This window comes from Culex pipiens, chromosome 3, assembly GCF_016801865.2.
Source record: "Culex pipiens pallens isolate TS chromosome 3, TS_CPP_V2, whole genome shotgun sequence".
Lineage (NCBI taxonomy): Eukaryota > Metazoa > Arthropoda > Insecta > Diptera > Culicidae > Culex > Culex pipiens.
The window spans coordinates 60,348,615-60,367,932 of NC_068939.1; the positions used below are offsets into that span (position 1 = coordinate 60,348,615).

The window sequence follows — 19,318 nt, forward strand, 5'->3', positions numbered from 1 at the left end:
TTCGATAGTGGGCAAACATGGGCACTATTTTTAAAAAATAAAAAAAACTGGGACTATTTCCAAAAAAGTTACCCAAAAATGGTTATAACTTGAAAACGATGCACTTTATCAAAAATTCACTAAAGTACTTTTTGATTGCAAATTCGATTTTACATCGAAAAAATGAAGTTGAAAATTTTTTGCGACCAATATTTCGATTTTTTGAAAAAATCTGTATTGATTCAAAAAATCATAACTCGGTCAAAGATTTTTTGCCCATTCTGGAAATTTCTGAAAAGTTGGCCTTTTATGTCCTTTAAAACATATCAAATAATAAAAAAAAATTAAAAATAGTGTTTTTTTGCAAATCAAGTTTTAGTGACTAAAAGTTAAATAAAAAATCACCAAATTTTTTTTCACCGTGTATCATTTTTTTTCAGTGTAGTCCATATCCATACCTACAACTTTGCCGAAGACACCAAATCGATCAAAAAATTCCTTCAAAAGATACAGATTTTTGAATTTTCACATATCATTTTTGTATGGACAGCTGCCAAATTTGTATGGAAAATTATATGGACAAACTAATGATGCAAAATGGCTTTTTTGGGCATACCGAAGGCACCACAAAAGTTTCAGCCGGATTAAAAAATACAAAAATTAAAATTAAAGAAAAAAGACTGATTTCGTAGAGAACTGCTCGTTTATTATCTTTGAATTTTTCCGTGTATAAGCGCGTATTGGAGAGTTTGGTAATGATTTTCTCTACTCTGGTTGTACGATTAGTGAGTTGACCACGGGGACGCGCTGTCTTGTTTTTGCATGCTCATTTTCATTTCTTTTGTGTCGCTGTTTGTGTGCTTGGGTGCGTGGTTATTATATTTTTCATTGTTATATATAACTGATTATATAACCACACTATATTTTACACTTAACACATTATACAAAACACATATGAAACTGTAAACTGGTGCGTTTGGTACGGTATGTCCACGCATCCTTCCTCCCCTGAAGATTCTGTGAAATGTGATCCTTTCTCAGAATCCTCTCTGCGGTAAACACAACGTAGTAGGGCTGGCCGCTTTAATTTTTGCAATACATTTTCGGGTGTTCTCGGATGTACTGCAATTATTAATAATAACAAGAAAAGTGCTTGGGGTGTAATCTAATCACAAGACTTTCCAGCATGCTTTCATCGGACTGGCTGCGTTTGTGTTAGATTAGATTAGATTGGATTAGATTAGTTTTTCTCTACTCTGGTTGTACTTATATTTTTTTTAAACAATCAGACTAGCGACCAGAGCCACATCCGTTTTTTTAGTATCATCATCTGATATGAATTTTAAAAGCTGCTGTCAAAAAATTGTAAAAACAGCATTGATGCACCCAAATGCGTTTCTGGTGGAATTATCAAAGGTTTCAATTGTAGTCGGAAATTTGCTGCAGCGGTTGGTACAGTAACTTTTATTGTTTCTCACAAATCATGCGATACGCGAGTCTAAGCTTCAAGGTTGATTTGAATAACTCGTGTAACCCTCGTGTCTTATCAGTAGATTATTTTTGCATAACTTTTATCTCTCTAATTTAGGGACAAGCTCCTCACGTGAAGATAGTAAATCATTCTAAACTGGTTCTACGCAAATTTGGACGTCAAAGTTTGTTTTTTAACTGCCAACGCATGCGTTATCGGCGATTTCAAACCTCAAGTTCTGCTGTCGGAAGCGTGTTCCTAGAAGTTTATGAATGCTTCACTTGTTATCGCCCCCGACTCACTTGTGCAAACAAGATTCGCGAATCGTGGCGACCGCTTTCTTCTCGAATCTTTATAATACGGGAAGTCTAGAGCTGCTCGATATCACTTCCAGCTCGGCAGTGAGTCCGATCGAGATGGTTCTAAAAGTTGTACTTTTCCTGGTGGCCACCACGCTCTGGGGCCAATCGTTGGCGGGCCTGCTGAATTCGTTCAGCGCCGATAACGACTTTACGGCTGCCTACCTGATGGACAGTATGTTTGGCATCGTTACCAATAACACCAAGTCTATCTTGAATGGGGACTCTACGAACCCGATTGAGGTTGATGTCAAGTTTTTCTGCGGGAATCGGTAAGTTTGTGGGGGATTTCTAGGGGATACGTCTGGGATTGTAATCCGGTTGATTTTCCAGGAACGCACCTTCGCTGGAGGCAACGACGATTGATGATGGCAGCTTGGAAGGCAAAATCGATACCTCTAAGCCGCTGGTGCTTGTCATCCACGGCTGGTTGGACAACAGCAGTCGAAACTGGATGAAACTGATGGCGGCGGACTATTTGCAGTTCGTGGATACTAATGTGTGCCTCGTGGATTGGGGTAATTTGGCAATCTACGGTTATGCTTTGGCGGCCAACCATACCTACGCAGTTGGGGACTACGTGGCTGAATTTGTGTCTTACCTGAGCGGTCAAGGTATCTCGCTGTCCAAGGTGACCCTGGTTGGCCACAGCATGGGCGCCCAAATCAGTGGCCAGGCTGGAATGAAATTGGGAGGACAGGTTGGTGCGATCTACGGTCTGGATCCGGCAAGCCCCCTATTCAAGATGCCCTTCGACGTGGGCACCTCAAGAAGGTTGGATAAATCTGATGCCAAGTATGTCCAGATGATCATCACTTCCCGTTGCACGTGGGGAGTCTGCGTGGGTGATGGCCACGAGAACTTTTACCCTAATGGAGGACTTGTACCGCAGCCGAACTGCGTGGTTCCAGTGTTTTCGAACGCGGAAACTCCGGAACCGATCAGCTGCAGCCATTGCCACGCTTATACGCTTTTCCGAATGTCGCTGAACCCCAAGAACGTGTTTAATGGGAAGAAATGTTCTGGATTCGTTGCCTACACGGCCATGGCATGTCTGTTCAATCCAACCTCGAAGATGGGAATCTATTCCAGACGCTTGGGTGGAGACTTTTACATGCTGACTAGGCCAGTTCAACCGTTCACTCCGATATTGTAATGATAAAAAATGAGATATAAAATATTCTGCACTTAAAATTGAATTCCTTGCTTAACAAATCAATTTCCATCTTTCAAGACATTTCAATCTCACGTCACACCAGTACCAGGTTAACATGCGATGCTATCACATCAATGCAACAGTCACGTTTACGTCACCGTGCTCGTTGCATATTTCACCTGGAAGATCTTCGTGTTGCAAGGATATCTCTGTTTCACCTGTCCTGTACCTTTACATTGTTGCGCCCTGGTTCGTCAGAAAAACCACCACCGCCATTTAGCTGGTGGTTGGGAGCCCCCACACAGGTATAAATGAACATATATCTGGGTTAGAGGCTGAAGGAGTACGCGGTAGAGGTGTGCTTTGCGTCTAAATGAAAATTAGGGTGATACTTTTTGGCACACAATTTTTAGAATAATAATTGTGAAAATCTTAATAAACGTTGATTTCAATTCTCGAGTGACTTGAAGTTTTCGGTTTTTTTTTATCAAATTCGTAAGTTTTGATCCATCTAAAATACACCCTATCACATCAACTCTGATGTGTGGCTTGTGGCGCGTAAACTGGATTCCAGTCCCTGTTGGTTCAAATGTCGAGTAAAAGAGGGTGGAGGGGCGCATGCTGTGTGTACTACCAAGAAGGGATTGTGCTTTTGCCGATTTATGTAGTATCACGTTTTCCCACGGTACGGGTGTGGGTGAAATATTCAAAATCCATTTGGAAAATTGAAGTTCATCTGGCTCATCTCGGAGTGGTAGCAATGTGGGTTGCGGCAGAATTTGGGTGTGTGATTTTAGTGAGAGTATGTGTTGAGGTGTATTAAAGTTAATAAAAATTTAAATCATGAAAATTACAAATCAGCGTTCAGATATGCTCCAAAATGGTTTTCTTTATAAATTTCACCAAGTTTATCACGATTTGATATTGGACCACCTTCCCGTGTGTATATCATGACCGTACCAGGGTATGACTATTAAAAATCTGCAGTGAAGTAATACTTTCTACAGCAATTCCAATTTCGAGAATTCCCTCCGATCTCGCCTGCACCAAAAGTCAATCACCCGCAAAAGGTGTTCATTTCTTGCGAATGATTGAGTTTCGTTTTCCCTACCCTGGACATATTTTTCCCGGTGGCCAACGCCGCAGTTCAATAAACCTCCCGACAATTTGTTGTTTGCCGGGTGTGTTTCACAATGTCACATCACACGACATGCCCAGTGACGACGTTGACTTCCAAGGAAAAAGCGGAATCCTCCGAAATTCCTTCACACTTTCCAAGCCGTGAAGCACGGCAAATCCTCGAGAGGAAAAACGAGACGATTTTTCACATCTCAGCCCACAAAGAACGGTTTCTTCTGAACAGCAGTGCTGTGCCAAGAGTGACGCCCGGAGATGTCGGTGTGAATGTGTTTTGTAAGAATTTGTAAGGATTCAAGAATCTTTTGTAGTTATTCCCGTAGCCAAGATGTGCCAAATAACAAAAGCAACACCACCACCAGTAGTGACATACCGTTTGTTCGTGGGCGAAACCTGTGTAAGACAAGTGCCACATTCCGTCTGTCGTTTCGAAACAAAATTACTTTTCACAGAGAAACGTATAGTTGCGTTCTTCTTTTAAGCGTTGACACTTCTTTTCGTAGAGAATTTTGGGTTGAAAAATCGAGTTGAAGATAATAAGCAGTTCTGGAAGAATTTTCAACAAATTCAACAAATTGTTTAATTTATATTCTCACTAAAGGATAATCTTTAATGAGGAAGTTTGGTCATGAAGTCTTACCTACGGTGTCAACCAAAAAATTCAAAAAAGAATGTTACCTTCCCATTTATTCCAGGCATTTGAATCTGGGAGCCTAAACGAACTTTTTTGATTTTTTGGTATCCAACAATGGAGCAATTCCATTCGAGCAGTTTTTGCTTTTTTCTACAATGTATTTCTTATGGAGCGAACTGTCAAAAACTGCTCGACTGCGGGTGCTCCATTGTTTGGTCATTCTGGTCATGTCTGTAACATAAGACTACTTGGAACGCGGCTCTACTTTGTTCTAGCTGTTTCATTTTTCAAATAGAACTGAAACAGACCATCCACATAGTGAAGTTGCCATTTTTTTTTTCGAGCAGTATTTTGAATCCGAAATAAAACTGCTCGACGAGTTTGTTTCGAACGTGAGACGATTTGGAACTGGAATAGAACTTAGTTTCAAAAATAATCAGATATTTAGAGATATCCACGTTTTATTACACACACACCATGATGCTGTGTTGATAATCAATCGCACACAATTAAAAGCATTTTTTGTAACAACATTAAGACCAGCGCGTTGCGAACATCGTGTTCTAGTTTCATTTCCGCCAGTTTTAAAAATTTAAAACTGCTCGCAATTTGAAACAATTATAAATCTTCGCGCTGCAGATAGTTTAAGATCCAGCTTTTTAACTCACTAATGGAGCACCCGATTCGAGTGGTAGAAATGGCATTTCTCCCATAAGGAAAACATTGTAGAAAAAAGCAAAAACTGCTCGAATGGAAGTGCTCCATTCAACTACATGTCAAACGTTAGAGTCTTACGTCTAACGTCTTAACGTTTGTAAAATAACAGTGAAATCCATGCGAAATTGATCGTTCATTGATTGATCTGAGAGTTCAAGCTCAGACAATTTATCACAAATTCATTAATCACTGCTGATTACACGGAGAAAAAAGAGTTCCCAAAAACGTGAACAAGCGTACATGAAAATGGGAACCTCGAACAAAATGTTCAAATCCCATGGTACGATTTTGAAAAACGTACCATGAAATTTGAACACTTTGTTCGTGGTTCCCATTTTCATGAACGCTTGATCACGATTTTGGGAACTCTTTTTTCTCCGTGTAGAGCCATCTATCTATGAATATGCCCATCACATGTGGCAGTAATCGTGCCTAGAGTTTCCAGTTACTGTCAAACGCGTATTCAAATTAGGGAGCGTTCTTTTATTACGTAACGCGAAAAATCGGACTTTTAGACCCCCTCCCCCCCCCCTCGTAACAAAATTTCCATACAAATTTTAAAAATTTTGTATTGAGCGTAACACGGCCTCCGACCCCCCCTCCCCCCCCCCTACTGCGTTACGTAATAAAAGAACGCTCCCTTAGCTGTGGTGAATTCGTAGAAGTCATGGTGAGTTTCTGATCGTTCAAACTGGCCGTTAAATTATTGATTGTTGGATTAAAAAAAAGAATACCTATGTTTCACGAAGAAAGACTCGGTATCTTTTTAATGATTCTCTCTCTTTTCAGTTAAACTTATTTGATCAATATTCTACTATAAATGACTTTGAATATATAACATAATTTTAGGCTGGTGGTCATTGTTTTTATTTTTCTTCAGTGCTTTACAATTTCAATACCATTTTTAAATCAAAACCTGATTTTTTTCCAAAAACCTCCTTCAAAAACGTCTTGTCCGTTCTACCACGTTCTCATCTGAAATGTGCAACTTCCAAGGAAACGTCCCTCCTGCCCTGCTAGACAGCCTGCTGGAAAGATTAATTTCGTGCTAAATGTTCTCCTCGGTAAACATGGCGAAATAAACAGCCGAGGCGTTGAAGTGCCTGCCTTGCTATGCACATGGCTAAGAAGTACAGCCACACACCACATGGCGGTGGTGGGCTCCTTCCGGGTCACGTCCCTCAATCTGGCCTGGGGCCCTGAGGGAAAGTGTGGTGCTCAATCTTTCTTTGTTGGGTAATGAGTTTTTAAGAAGTTTTGCACGTTCTCATTTGCCCCACCACATGTGTTTGGGGGGGATGAAAGTTTCTCCGGTAATTATCTGATGCTATTCTCGGTTAGATTTTCTCGGGCGTGCATGATGAACGTCAGATTTACTTTTGAGACAGAGCGGATTCGTTAATTTGAATTTCACTACTTCGAATGTCCGCTTATATAAAGGCTTGCTAATTCGAACGTATTCAAATTAAAAAGCACTTTACCGTCAAAACCAGTTGTCAAACTGATGTTGATTTTCCAATCCCATTGTTCGAAATTTTCCGAGCACATGGTTTCAAGTTTTTGACAGCTGTCAGTAGTTCCAATAGAGCTTTATGACGTTTCGCGTACGCACACTAGCGCACCATTTGGTTTTGCTGGCTGACAGAACTTAACCTTCTTTTATATTCGTGTACGTACATGCAATACATATGCACGTAAAGTACTGGTCAAAAGTATATGACACTGGACGATTTGTCAAAACTGGCCAAAAGTATATGACATTCGAGACATTGCTCGTAAATTCTCGGATGTACTTTTGGCCAGTTCGTTCGGTTTTTTTCTGGCCAAATGTATATGACATCGCGTTTTTTGCGGGACACCTCAAAAATTCAAACCGCTGAAACTTTTGTTGTTGTGAATGGATTTGGCTGAAATTTGGGGTAATATTAAGAAACTATCTAAATTATGCCTTAAATATGAAGATGGTCCGATCAATAATTTTGGAGATATCGTCAAAATAGTGAGTGTCGGTCAAAATCGTATTTTTGACGAAAGTGTCAATAACTTTGAAACGATAATAGGTAGCTAAGTTTTTTAAAAAGCATCTGAAAGTAGACATTCCAAACTGCTTGTGCTGAAAATTTCATGAGGTTTGATCGAAACACGAGCGAACACCAGTAATTGGAGTTTTGAGTTAGGTTTGACAAATCGTCCAATGTCATATACTTTTGCCCAGTACTGTAGATTACTTTATTAGCGAATTGAGATTCGCTCATTCGAATGCAGTTCCATTCGAATTAGAGAATCCGCTCTGTACTTAGATATTCGACTAATGAAATGACCTTCTCGCGTTAACGAAACACCTCAATTTGAATGATTGAAAACCCACCACAACCACGTTAAACTCACCACAGTCCACTTATTTGACAGCTGCGATCAGTTGCATGCCAGTGTCAAACGTAAGTAAACGAACTGTGGTGAATTCTATTCGTGGTGAGTTTCTGATCGTTCAAATTGACCGTTAAACTGATGATTGATGAATTTGGATCAAATTTATGTTTTTCCGTGGTTCTTTTAGGAATAAATTTGCAAATATTTGGAAAAATAGTGTGAAAATCCATTTGCACTAAAAAAACACTTTCAGCTGAATATATTTAATTAAACGTTTTTTTAACACCTGAACAGTAAATTTTATTTTCAGTCATACTTTAAAATGTCTTGGAATTAATGCAATGTCTGCAAACAGAAATATTCCTCTTTGTTTTCACTTCAGTTCCGGATTCATCCCACCAGCAGCAGTAAATATTTCCTGAAGCATAAAAAATTAATGAGAAACGAACACTCCCCTTACCAGCACTTTTTTTCCTCTACCTGGATGAGCTACTGGCAGCGTTGAGGATTTGCATTTGCCACGTTGTTAGCCAGGATCAAAGGACCTATAAGGCTAAGTAGTAAACGAGCGGATTGTGGGTTTTCACCACGAAGCATTAAATCGAGCTTGAATTGTATATTTCTTGTTTTTTTTGCGTGGAAAGGGAAAAAAGGTGAGTAGTTTTTGTGCAGTTTTAAAACTGAAAACGATGGAATTGAATTTACTAGGAAAATCAAAAATACCACCTGCAGCAGAATCGATCGAGTTTAAAATTTACAAAAAAAAAGAGAGGAAAAAGTGCAATCGCCGGAAGTGTGCAGCGGTGAGTTCACATTCGAAAGAGTGGAAAAACAGAGTAAAGCCCTGTGGGCAACCAGATCTACGTTATCGCAACACAGTGGTCGTGAGTGGGTATAATTTTGAATGGGGGTTTTTGAAGTGAAGAAAAACAATTGTATTTTCTTTATGAGGAAAAAAACAATTTGGGATCCTCTCAAAACCCAAAAAAAAAAGAAAATCACACATTTTGGCCACTATTTCGTCAATTTGTTGCCACTGTCTCAGCAAATGTGCGGGCTCTGTTATCGTTTCCCGTGCCAAGTGAACTAAAACAAAACATTTCCGTGAACCGTTCTGGACAGAGGCTCATGCCGTATCCGGGGAGCAGTTAGGAGCACTTCTGGAACTTCGGGTTACGATAGCTTCGACCTCAATACATTGGGATTCTGCAACGACCGGTTGCAGTTTCTGAACCCACGAAAAATCTGAAGTTTACGGGTTTTTTTTAAACGCTTTTGGGGTTTATAATAAACACATCTTGTTTTTATATTATGCTTGACCTAAAAACAAATCATGCTTCAAATACAAAAAAAAAATGTATCTACAGATTGATTAAATTGAACTAAAAACATAAAAAAATGTATAAACTAGCCATGTTCTCTGAAATTAAGCTAATTTAATTTGTGTTTGTTGAATTGACTAAAACTTTTTGGGAACCTCTTCTAAAGGATTTTTTTTTGCGTCAAATCAAATGAATCTTCGTACCTTTATGGCAAACGTTTATACCCAAATTTATTGTAATCAAAACACCAAGTATCGGTTGAATTTGGTATAAAAATAATAGTTTTCCTATAGTGGACCCGGGTCCATAATCCGATTGTGGACCCATGTCCACTATAGGAAAACTGTTATATTTATACCAAATTTAACCGATATTTGGTGTTTTGATGCATGGTGGAGGTCTTATGATAGATATAATGAATCAAAGATGGATTTTCCATCATAAACTAATATGTTCTGTTAACAAATTTGGCTTCAAACAACAAAAGACTTAACAAACATTTAAACACATTTATTTCCGAAAATGATCAAAGAATACGATTCAAAAACTATTGTAAACATTAGAATGATTAAACAAAGTAATTTTGATGCACATTTTTCCATATTAATTACATAAATAGTTGACCGAAACAAAACAATAGATTTGTTTGCAGTTGCTGATAAAACTTCGCATGTTTATTTTCAAAAAATGTTTTGTTATTGATTTATTATTATGAAATATTATTTCAAACTTTAACTATGATTAGAGCGTCCAATTTTCCGTAACGGAAAAAAAAATCCCGGGAATTTCCGGGATTTCTCGAAAAAATATATTTCCCGTTTCCCGGGAAATTTTTATGTTTCCCCGGAATTCCCGAAATTCATGTGGATGTATAAATTCTTCTAACTATTATGTATTTTTTAAATTAAATGTGCAAAAACAATAATAACAACCCAATTTGATTCAATTTAATTCAATTGACTGTTCCTATTGAACTAATCAGTTCGTCTGCAAATTCATGTCAATGTTTATTCAAGAAGATATTAATTTCTGGAGCATTCACAACTGGGAATAGATCTTGTTTATTTGTTGGGCAACAAAAATTACTATGTTATGGAATGAAAATTAACAATTAAAATTTTGATATTTTTTTTAAACGATAATTGTTGTCATTCCCGTCAAGATCAAAATTGATTATTTTTTAAATTTTTGTTTTCCCTGACCAAATTGAATGAAAATCGTATTGGTATCATTAAATGTCTGAAAGAGAGTTGTGCGGGAAGAATTTGGTCAACAATTTAAAGTTGAAAATTTGTAGAGGGTCTCAGGAGATTTTAATAGGAAATTACTAAAATTCTTTTTTTGCTATGAATTATACAAAAAAAAAACACGGTAAATAGTAAAAACAAATTTTCTGCATTATTTTTTTTCATTTCAACTTTTTCGTCAATATTATTCTTTATCATCTTTTCTCAAGCTGTTGTCTCTGAGACCATTTGGTTGAAAAGCAATTTCATGGTTTTGGAGCATGGATTCATTTAACTTACTTTCCAAACACTGTGATTAAAAAAAATAATACATACTTCTAAACAAAAAAAAAATATCATTTTTTATTGATATTTTGTACAAATTGGAAGAAAGCTTATAAATTAAAAAAAATTACTTGAAGTATTGGTCCTCACACTTATTTTGCCCATTTAAGTTGCTATTCTATACATTTTTGTTACAAAATAATATTCAGAACCAGGATCAGATCAATTTACAATAAATTTCAATTTCTCGGAAATTCCCGGGAAATTTATTAAAAATTTCCCGTTTTCCGGGAATTTTGTAACCCCGGGAAATTTGACGCTCTAATTATGATGCTTCACTTAAGTACAATTAACGGTACACATCAACCATAGCTTTTGCACCAAGATTTCTGATACAGACATTTTAGTATCTTCGAAAATACGGGAACTATCGATATGATTTTTTATTCATCCCCTAAATTACTGTCTTCAAAGTTTCTTACAACAAAGTTTGACTATTTTTACAATCAGATTCTTGCAGGATTGGGTTCGTAAGTTTGACAAATTTGGAATAAGAAGACAACAACTTCCTTGGCTGCTGTGCACCCTTAACTATTTTTTTTTATTAATTATAAATTCTTACGGCTTCAGCATTTTTGATAGTTTTAACATGAAAACAGCTCATAATCATAATATGCAATTAAGTTGATTGTATGTTTAAGAGAAACTTTTGCTTAAATACACAGTTTTCTTCATTTTCGAAGGTTAAATTGACTTTTGAAAAAGTTAGGATTTTCGGTGTCCTATATCGGACACCCTAATTTTTGCTTGAAAATGAGCAGTTCTTCGCTTTATTTTAGTAAAGTTCCTTAAAATTACATAATTTCGACTTACTGAAGTTAAATAACCAGTAAAAAAATGATAGGATAGATAATTATGTAAATCATAAAATAGAAATGCTGTTTTGTTGTGAAAATACTAGTGGCCATGACTGATTTCAGATGTCGAAATCAAAACACTAATTTTGGCAAAAAGGACAATTCAATGTCAGTCAAAATTGTTTTAAATGATGCTGAAAATGCCAAATAAAAGATTTGCAGATAAAAACACGCTTGAAATTGGGATTTATTGATTTTTTCAACAAAAACCCTTCAGAGGGTCCAATATAGGAAAGGTGTCCACTAATGGATAACGTATCCTAATTTTTGAGTGATTTTTTTTGCAGATAAACGTCAGGGTCGTTGTTGGATTCTTACTATTATTTTATTTTATGTCATTTCATGGTTTTACACCCACAAATATGCAACCCAACAGTATGGGAAACCTGCTTGACCGAAATGTCAAGCTCATGTAGGCGTTAATCCGTTCTACTTTTGATCGGTCTGATAACTGAGTGGGCTAAAGCGCCAGGCCTCTCTGGTAGTGCTGGGTTTGAATCCCGTCTGTAAGACCTTTATTTTTGTGTGTATAAAAACTGTACAACATTTCATTGTTGATTAAAAAAAACTAATTACACCCATTTATCCGATATATTTCTTCATTTTGTAAGAAACGATTTTTTTCATTCTCTAGGTAGAATTTTCTTATTTATTTCCTTAGCCATTTGTCACTCACGTTTCGTTAATACTAAATAACACTGGTAGGTAAACCTTCACATTTTAATTTAAATTTTCTACTAGTTTTCAAACTCATGACACCATTTTCGGAAGAAACCGTTCATTTTTCGAACTCACAAACGGAGAAAACCAAGACGTTTTCAAATAAAAGTCTCCTCCGGATCGATCACTGTAGATTCCCAACCGGTTAGTCCTGTCGGACGCACACAGTTTATGCAAAAACGCCCCATAGCTTTCACATTCCCTCCCCACAAACGCGTTGCCCGGCACTATCGACAGCCTGAACAGGGTCGTGACGTGCAGATGACTGCAGAACAGGAGGTCGGAAAACTCAGCACTTTCAAACAGCGGCAGGACGCAGTTCGGCTGCGGAAACACTCCACCATTGGGGAAGAAGTTTTCGTGTCCATCCGGCCGCCGCAGTCCCCCGGCATTCCTGGTGACGATGATCATCTGCACGTACCGCGCGTCACTGCGATCCAGCCGAAACTGGTGACCTCGGGCGACGGAGAACAGCAGTTCCGGCGGATCGAGTCCGTAGATTGCGCCGATTTGCCCGTGGAAGTTGTGCCCAACTTGTCCGCTGATGTGCGCCCCCAAGCTGTGTCCGATTAGGGTGATGTTCTTAAGTGGGAGTCCTAGGTCGTTGAGGTACCCGATGAATTGGGTCAAGTGGGTGGACACTTTTACGGTGTGGACACGGGCCGTCAGGGAGTAGTAGTAATGGGCCAGATTGCGCCATCCAACGATGCAGACGTTTGTGTCCAGGTGCTCCAGAAGGTTACGGGCCGTTGCTTGGACCCAGTTCCGGTTCGGGTTATCCAACCAACCGTGAGTGATAATGTGCATCGGTTTGGTCGGGTTGATGTTGTGCTTTATCCGGGAGTTGTTTGGGAACGCTTGTTGTAGGACGCGGGATTCACTGTAATGATTTAGACTGTAGCTCAAGGCTTTCATTTGTTCAAAGAGGCTTTGACACTCACCTATTGGCACACCAGAATGTCACTGCTTGCTCTATTGGTGTGGAGTCCTTTCCAGACAGTAAAAATTTAATGTTATTTTTCGTTAGCAAGAACAGCAAATCCCACATTTGGTACACGTTTCCATCGACTTTTGGATCGAATATATTGAACAAACCGCAATTTATCTCGGCAATGGGAGTCGAAAGAATGAATATTAGGAAGCAAGTCACAAACATTGTAAATTTACAGACGTAGATTTTACAAGAGTATCTATTGTGTTTAACCGAGCCAACTTGAACAGATTGATCAATGAACTCACTTTGCTTAGTATTAGGCTGAATTAAAAATGAGTTGCTTATATAGCTTGTCATTGCGTTGCCTTTACCAGAGGTTAACATACATTAAATTCTCGAAAACAAGAATAAAAAATCACATAGCACAAAAGTTACCATTTTAAACCATTTCAGGTCCGCCAAGTAACATAAGCCAAGTCTGTTTTTCTGTGCTTTTAACCTTGAAAACCTTCATTAAAAGTTCCAGTGCGCGACATCGCATTTATGATCTCGTTATGTGAAGCGATTAGCAATTCGTGTGTTTTTAATGCTGCCGTCCTAACCCGCTATGCTCAGATCCACTAAAGGGCTTACGAGCATATTTTTTGGGTGATACCTAGTGAGTGACTGCTGCTCATTGCATTGGTGCATGCAATGAAAAAGAGCAACACGGTCTGACATAATGGGTGTAGAGGGCAGTAATTAACGATACGAATGTTTAAGCATGATTTCATTAGTCAGGCTTGATTAAATACAATTTAAGCTGTTTGTTGTTAAGTTATGTTCAAATGCTAACAAGAAATATACGCGCATTATAAATTTCATTTTCTATTATGGATTAAGGATTAAGAATTTTGAGATACATTTTTCTCTTCAGAATTTTAATGGTTCAAATAAGCTAAATTTAACAAATTGCCTTTAATCACAAACTGACTAATCCAGCAATCACCCACACATTTCTGTGCGCTGTCATAGGGTGATAAACCACAATGTTGCTCTATCAAAGTGACCAAATGTACATATATCGATTTAATTTTTAAAAAGCTCTGTGTATGTGTGATTGAAGCTGCCTCTCCCTGCTGCACAAAATGCTTTTAATCTAATCACATCTCGACATTGCGTAAGCGCTTAACCTCAAACCGCAGCTGATGCCCATTTGTCTGAGGGACCAGACCGGGGGTCAAAAGGGTAGAAGTGGGGCACCCGAGTTTGCAGAACAGTTCAAAATTTATGAGGTACAAACACATAAGCCTATCCCCTTCATGAATTCCATGTGCTGGTGCTGCTGCTGCTCCGTTGTTGGTTGCGTAAACATGCGTACGTGCAATGGCCGACTAAAAATGGCTGCTGCACTAACCGAGAGTCTTTTCCAAGGCCCTCACTAACACACGCACATTCATTCACACAAGGCTCCCACGCACAACGGGACCCCCTTCCCTCTAACACTCACACATACAAGCAAGGATAGGCCCATGTGCTTTTCCTCCAACCCCCTTTCACGGACTCCAGGATCGGCTGATCTCGCAGATCTGGCAACACTGCTTCCGCAATTGCCGCTGGATGAGAGTGAGTTTCCAAAATTATGTATTCAACATTTATCGCACATTAATAAATAAAGTCGGTTGTGGCTCTTTGCATATGTTTCACCCCTTGGGATTGAATCGTGAGACCTCGACGACCCCAGGTCCAATATTGGGAAAAAGGTGGGTGTTCCACTAGGGTGGTCCTATAGTTAAAAAATGTTTGACAATTTTCCAGTTTCTAGCCAGAAAAAACCCACTTCGAATAATCGAATCTCTGGATTATCGAAATTTTGGATAATCGAGACTTTTTATAATTTAAGAATTAAAAAAAAAAACATGATAATATTACATCTGAGCAATTCTCTTTGTGGGGCCTCCCCTATGATCAAAGAAGCCATTTTGTGTCATTGGTTTGCTGTTCATACAAAAATGATACGTAAATATTCGTAAATCTGTAACTTTTGAAGGAATATTCTGATCAATTTTGTGTCTTGGGCAAAGTTTTAGGTATTGATGAGGACTAGAGGTGGGCAAAAAAAGAGCGAACCGCTCAAAGAGCCGGTTCACTGAAAAGAGCGAACGAGCCATGGCTCACAAAAAAAGAACCGCGGTTCTTTTTCAAACTCCGGTCTTTTGAAAGAACCGGCTCAAGATGGAATGATTTTTGTTATAAATATAAGTTATTGAATTTCAAAAAAATGTAGTATTAAATTTGTTTTTGAGAAATAAAAATGCAATTTCAAAAATTTCAATGCTTGTAAAAATTAATCCCAAAAGTAAATGAAATTATAAATAAAATGGAGTAAACTTTTCATTGTACAACTGTCAAATATTACCAAAAATCTTTTGAATATTTGAGAAATTTCGGAAAAAAATAATCATTTTGTCCGATTAAACGTTAGCGTTTATAGACCTTATAGATCTTTCAAATCAGAATGTAGAGAAGAGTTCACAAAATGTTTTCTCCAAATAAAATATCAGCATTAGTCTTTCAGAAATAAACTCAATCTTAAAATCAATAGCAATTTTTCCAGCATCCTAGATTTCAGTATGGATGCCATTCAATTACTCGAATGTTTAGTTTTGAGTAGAAATCTTGACAAAGAGACCACCAAGATCTATGGTTTTCTAGGGCATCTTCTCGTTTTTTGGTTTATTTATTTTATTCATCAAATATGGCCGTTACAAATATTTTTCAAAGTTTATGTCACCCCTCCCCTTCAAAATCGGTCCAAAAAATCAGGGGGCAAAACAATTTTGTTTTCAAAAAACTTTCAAATTTTTATGGAAATACAGTCGACTCTCTGGTTGTCAATATCCAAGGGACCGTCGAGGAAGAGAATCATCAGTTTACAGAACGATGCAAAATGAAGACTCGATTGAAAATATTTTTTTCTTGATACCCAGCTATGGGAGAGAATCATGGCAACGTCCATCAAACAAAAACAAACTAATGTCAAACACCCTTCAAAGCTTTGTTTCGCCAAGAAAAATGTCTATGCAAGCCATGAGAAAGTGAAATTATTGACAACCGGAAGAGATTTTTAAAGCAAACAGAATCCAAGGGACCGTCGAGGAAGAGATCCTTCAAGCAAGAGAAAATATCGAGGAATAAAGCCAATCGAAGTATGCAGTTTGAAGGGACTGAAGAATTCATCGATAGATGGAGCAATATTGATATCGAGAAGATCGACAGCCAGAGAGTCGACTGTACAAGTCTTATCAACTGAAAACAAATTAAAAAGCATTGTGGGATCGATCAAGCATATTTTAATTTTTTGTGAAATTCCGTTTGCACCGAATGCAAAAAGTTTTTTTTCGGCTTAAAAAATAAGTTCATCAATACTTCGATATTTTGAAATCTAATGATTGATGTGTAAAATGCATTTCAAAACTCTTTTTTCATTAAAATGTTTATACCATGGCTTGTTTTTTTTTGCTACTTTGGCTAGAGTTGAGGGACATAAAAATTCTAAGTATAAATATAGGTATTCGGTGCCCTCTCCCTGTGCCCATACCTTCACACTTAGGAGACCCGGGAGGCGGAGTCTTGTCGCAAAAAGAACGATACACGCCTGTGGATCCGTTGACGAAACCGCAAGGTTTAAGAGGGCCACATTATAAGGTGTTACGTCGATTCCGTTCCGTTGAGGGACATAATAAACTTCAAAAAATGTTTGGTACGGCCTAATTTATAAAAGTCATATGTGAAATAACTTATAAAATCACACGATTCTTGAAAAAAAAACCCATTTCATCCAAATTTTGAAAAAGAGCGAAAGAACCGTTCAAAAGAGCGGCTCTTTTTAAAGAGCGAACGAAAATGAGCGGCTCCTAAAAAAGAGCGGTTTTGCCCACCTCTAATGAGGACAGTTGAAAAAATAGGTACACGGGAAAAAATCTTGTTCAATTAACTACTTTTTTTACAAAAATTCAATTTCCCAAAACTTTTTTTTTCATTTTGGATATTTTTTGATATGTTTTTAAGGGATCAAAACTCGCAACTTTTGAGCCATAGAGATGCGTGGTCAAAAATTCTGCCACCGAGTTATTGCGCAATTCTCACTAACTTGGACTTCTCACTAAATTATTGCTATCGATCGCACTATTGCAACTTGTCAAGCTGGCTTGGGAAATTTTAATTTTCTCAAAAAATGATCAAAGCGAGCCGATGTTGCTCACCTGTCAATCGCAATTTTAAAGTGCGAATGTCCAGTTTGGTGGAAACTGCGACTGGAAATGTAAATAAACAACTGCTGGTTGCCTAGTTTTTAGAAATTTTGTTGTCAAAAGTGCGAGATAAAAGTGCGGGCCAAATCCAAGTTACAGTGCAAGGATCAATATGAATTCTTGAAAAAATAGTGATTTTTGGAAAAAAATCGAAATTTTATACAAAAAATTTGCAAGACCTCATTTTTATGTCAATTTGAATTTACAATTGAAAAGTACTTTACAGGTTTTTTGATAAAGAGGCTCTTTTCATGATATAGCCACCGAAAGTTTAATTTCAGTGAAATATTTGCAGTTTTTTTTTCAAAATAGTGACCATGAGTGACAATTTCTGAAATTTTTTTTTTAAGTTCTGAAAATTTTCTATAAAATTGTCTAAGGGACATTGAAAATTGAATTTCTGGTTGATAAGATACAGCGGCTTAAAGAAAAAGAAACATGATAAATGGAGTATTCTAACCCAAACCCAAACAACCCTTTATTTTTTAATTCCGATGTCTTAGCAACTAATGGTCCGATTTTCAATGCTTAAAAAAATGAAAAATTCGTGAAATTTTCCGATTATTTCAAAAACATTTTTTGTTTTTTCATTCAAGATTAATATTTTAAAAGGGCGTAATAATTAATATTTGGCTATTTTTAAATTGTAATTTTGAAGTTTGTAAATAAACTCCAATTCCGATTTTGGCAGATAATTGCTCATCTGTTGTTGTTAACAGATATGTGTCAGAAAAAGTTTTAATACATATTTAATTTTACATATCCTACATAGATTGTGGTAAAACTGGTGAAATTCTCTTCGCTTCCTGAATTAATCTTTTTTTTAACTATGTAGTATGAAAAATCTAGTTTTACAAAGAATAACAATTCAAACGATTCAATTGCCCATACTTTTCTATGGCTAATTATAATAAAGAATTTTTCAGGATGGTCAAACACATTGGGCATTTGGGTAAACAAAAAATCTGCATTTGAAAAGGAATTCGCTGATCTATTGGGTGTACTTGGCACAGTTGATTATAGGTTTCAGATATTTGATATGTTTCAGGGGTCTAAAATAATCATCATTTGCGCTAGGGTTTAGGATGATGCAAAACACAGTTGGTACTGTGCTATATTTTTTTAAATGAAAGTTTGGTCATATCAAATTTATAAATTTATTCTTAGATCAGATATTACATTTTGTAGGTAAAGTACTATATTATTTCGGTTAAAAAATTCAATTCCAATGCTGGCTTAAGAGGATTAAATTTTGTGAGTTTTTTTTTCAGTTAAACGTTTTAAGACCTAATTTTATTTTCAAGTGACTCTACACGTATCGAAATCTTGTAAGCTAATCCAAAATCGTCAGCATTTGTTTTCCTATTTTGAAGAACAATGTTGTAGATTTTGAAAACATTACAGTAAAATCAAGAAAAATGTTGACGACTTTGGAAACATTTCCAGGATACAGGATTTCTATCCGTGTATCTCTGAAACAATTTGATCGATTTTCAATGTTAAAAAATACACTGTTGCGAAATTTTCATTATCTTTAATGAAAAATAATTTCAAACATAACATTTCAAAAAAGCTTAAACACATTTTGCCTTCCTCACTGAGGTAAGGCTATAATCCTGCTCTAAAATTGAACTTTTTATTTAAAGCTCGAAAACCCACCTTGATGTATACATATCGACTCAGAATCGAAAATTGAACAAATGTCTGTGTGTATGTGTGTGTATATGTGTGTGTGTATGTGTGTGTGTATGTGTGTGTGTATGTGTGTGTGTATGTGACCAATAATGTCACGCAGTTTT

At 37.1% G+C, this 19,318-nt stretch overlaps 3 protein-coding genes across 15 annotated transcripts in view; 1 reads left to right on the forward strand and 2 right to left on the reverse strand.

The window, feature by feature from the left end:
• Window positions 1-19,318, reverse strand: part of LOC120426136 (cell adhesion molecule Dscam2) — a 430,444-nt gene that overhangs the window by 257,138 nt on the left and 153,988 nt on the right. The gene's annotated exons all lie outside the window — the stretch shown is intronic.
• On the forward strand, window positions 1,708-3,008 carry LOC120414459 (pancreatic triacylglycerol lipase-like). Its single transcript, XM_039575646.2, has 2 exons — window positions 1,708-2,081; window positions 2,143-3,008. The coding sequence occupies exons 1-2, from the start codon at window positions 1,723-1,725 to the stop codon at window positions 2,963-2,965; spliced, it is 1,182 nt and encodes a 393-aa protein (XP_039431580.1). The 5' UTR covers window positions 1,708-1,722; the 3' UTR covers window positions 2,966-3,008.
• On the reverse strand, window positions 12,206-13,798 carry LOC120414458 (lipase member I-like). Of its 2 annotated transcripts, XM_039575644.1 has the most exons (2): window positions 13,235-13,798; window positions 12,206-13,173 (listed from the first exon to the last, which is right to left on the reverse strand). In XM_039575644.1, the coding sequence occupies exons 1-2, from the start codon at window positions 13,609-13,611 to the stop codon at window positions 12,324-12,326; spliced, it is 1,227 nt and encodes a 408-aa protein (XP_039431578.1). In that variant the 5' UTR covers window positions 13,612-13,798; the 3' UTR covers window positions 12,206-12,323. The 2 variants fall into 2 exon arrangements, with proteins under 2 accessions (XP_039431578.1, XP_039431579.1); XM_039575645.2 differs by having other exon boundaries at window positions 12,208-13,777.

Coding starts and splice junctions, on each gene's coding strand:
- LOC120414459 (XM_039575646.2), top strand. CDS start 1,723: ATGCTTCACTTGTTATCGCCCCCGACTCACTTGTGCAAACAAGATTCG. Junction 2,082..2,142: donor AAGTTTTTCTGCGGGAATCG/GTAAGTTTGTGG, acceptor TTGATTTTCCAG/GAACGCACCTTCGCTGGAGG.
- LOC120414458 (XM_039575644.1), bottom strand. CDS start 13,611: ATGTTAACCTCTGGTAAAGGCAACGCAATGACAAGCTATATAAGCAAC. Junction 13,174..13,234: donor ACATTCTGGTGTGCCAATAG/GTGAGTGTCAAA, acceptor AAATCATTACAG/TGAATCCCGCGTCCTACAAC.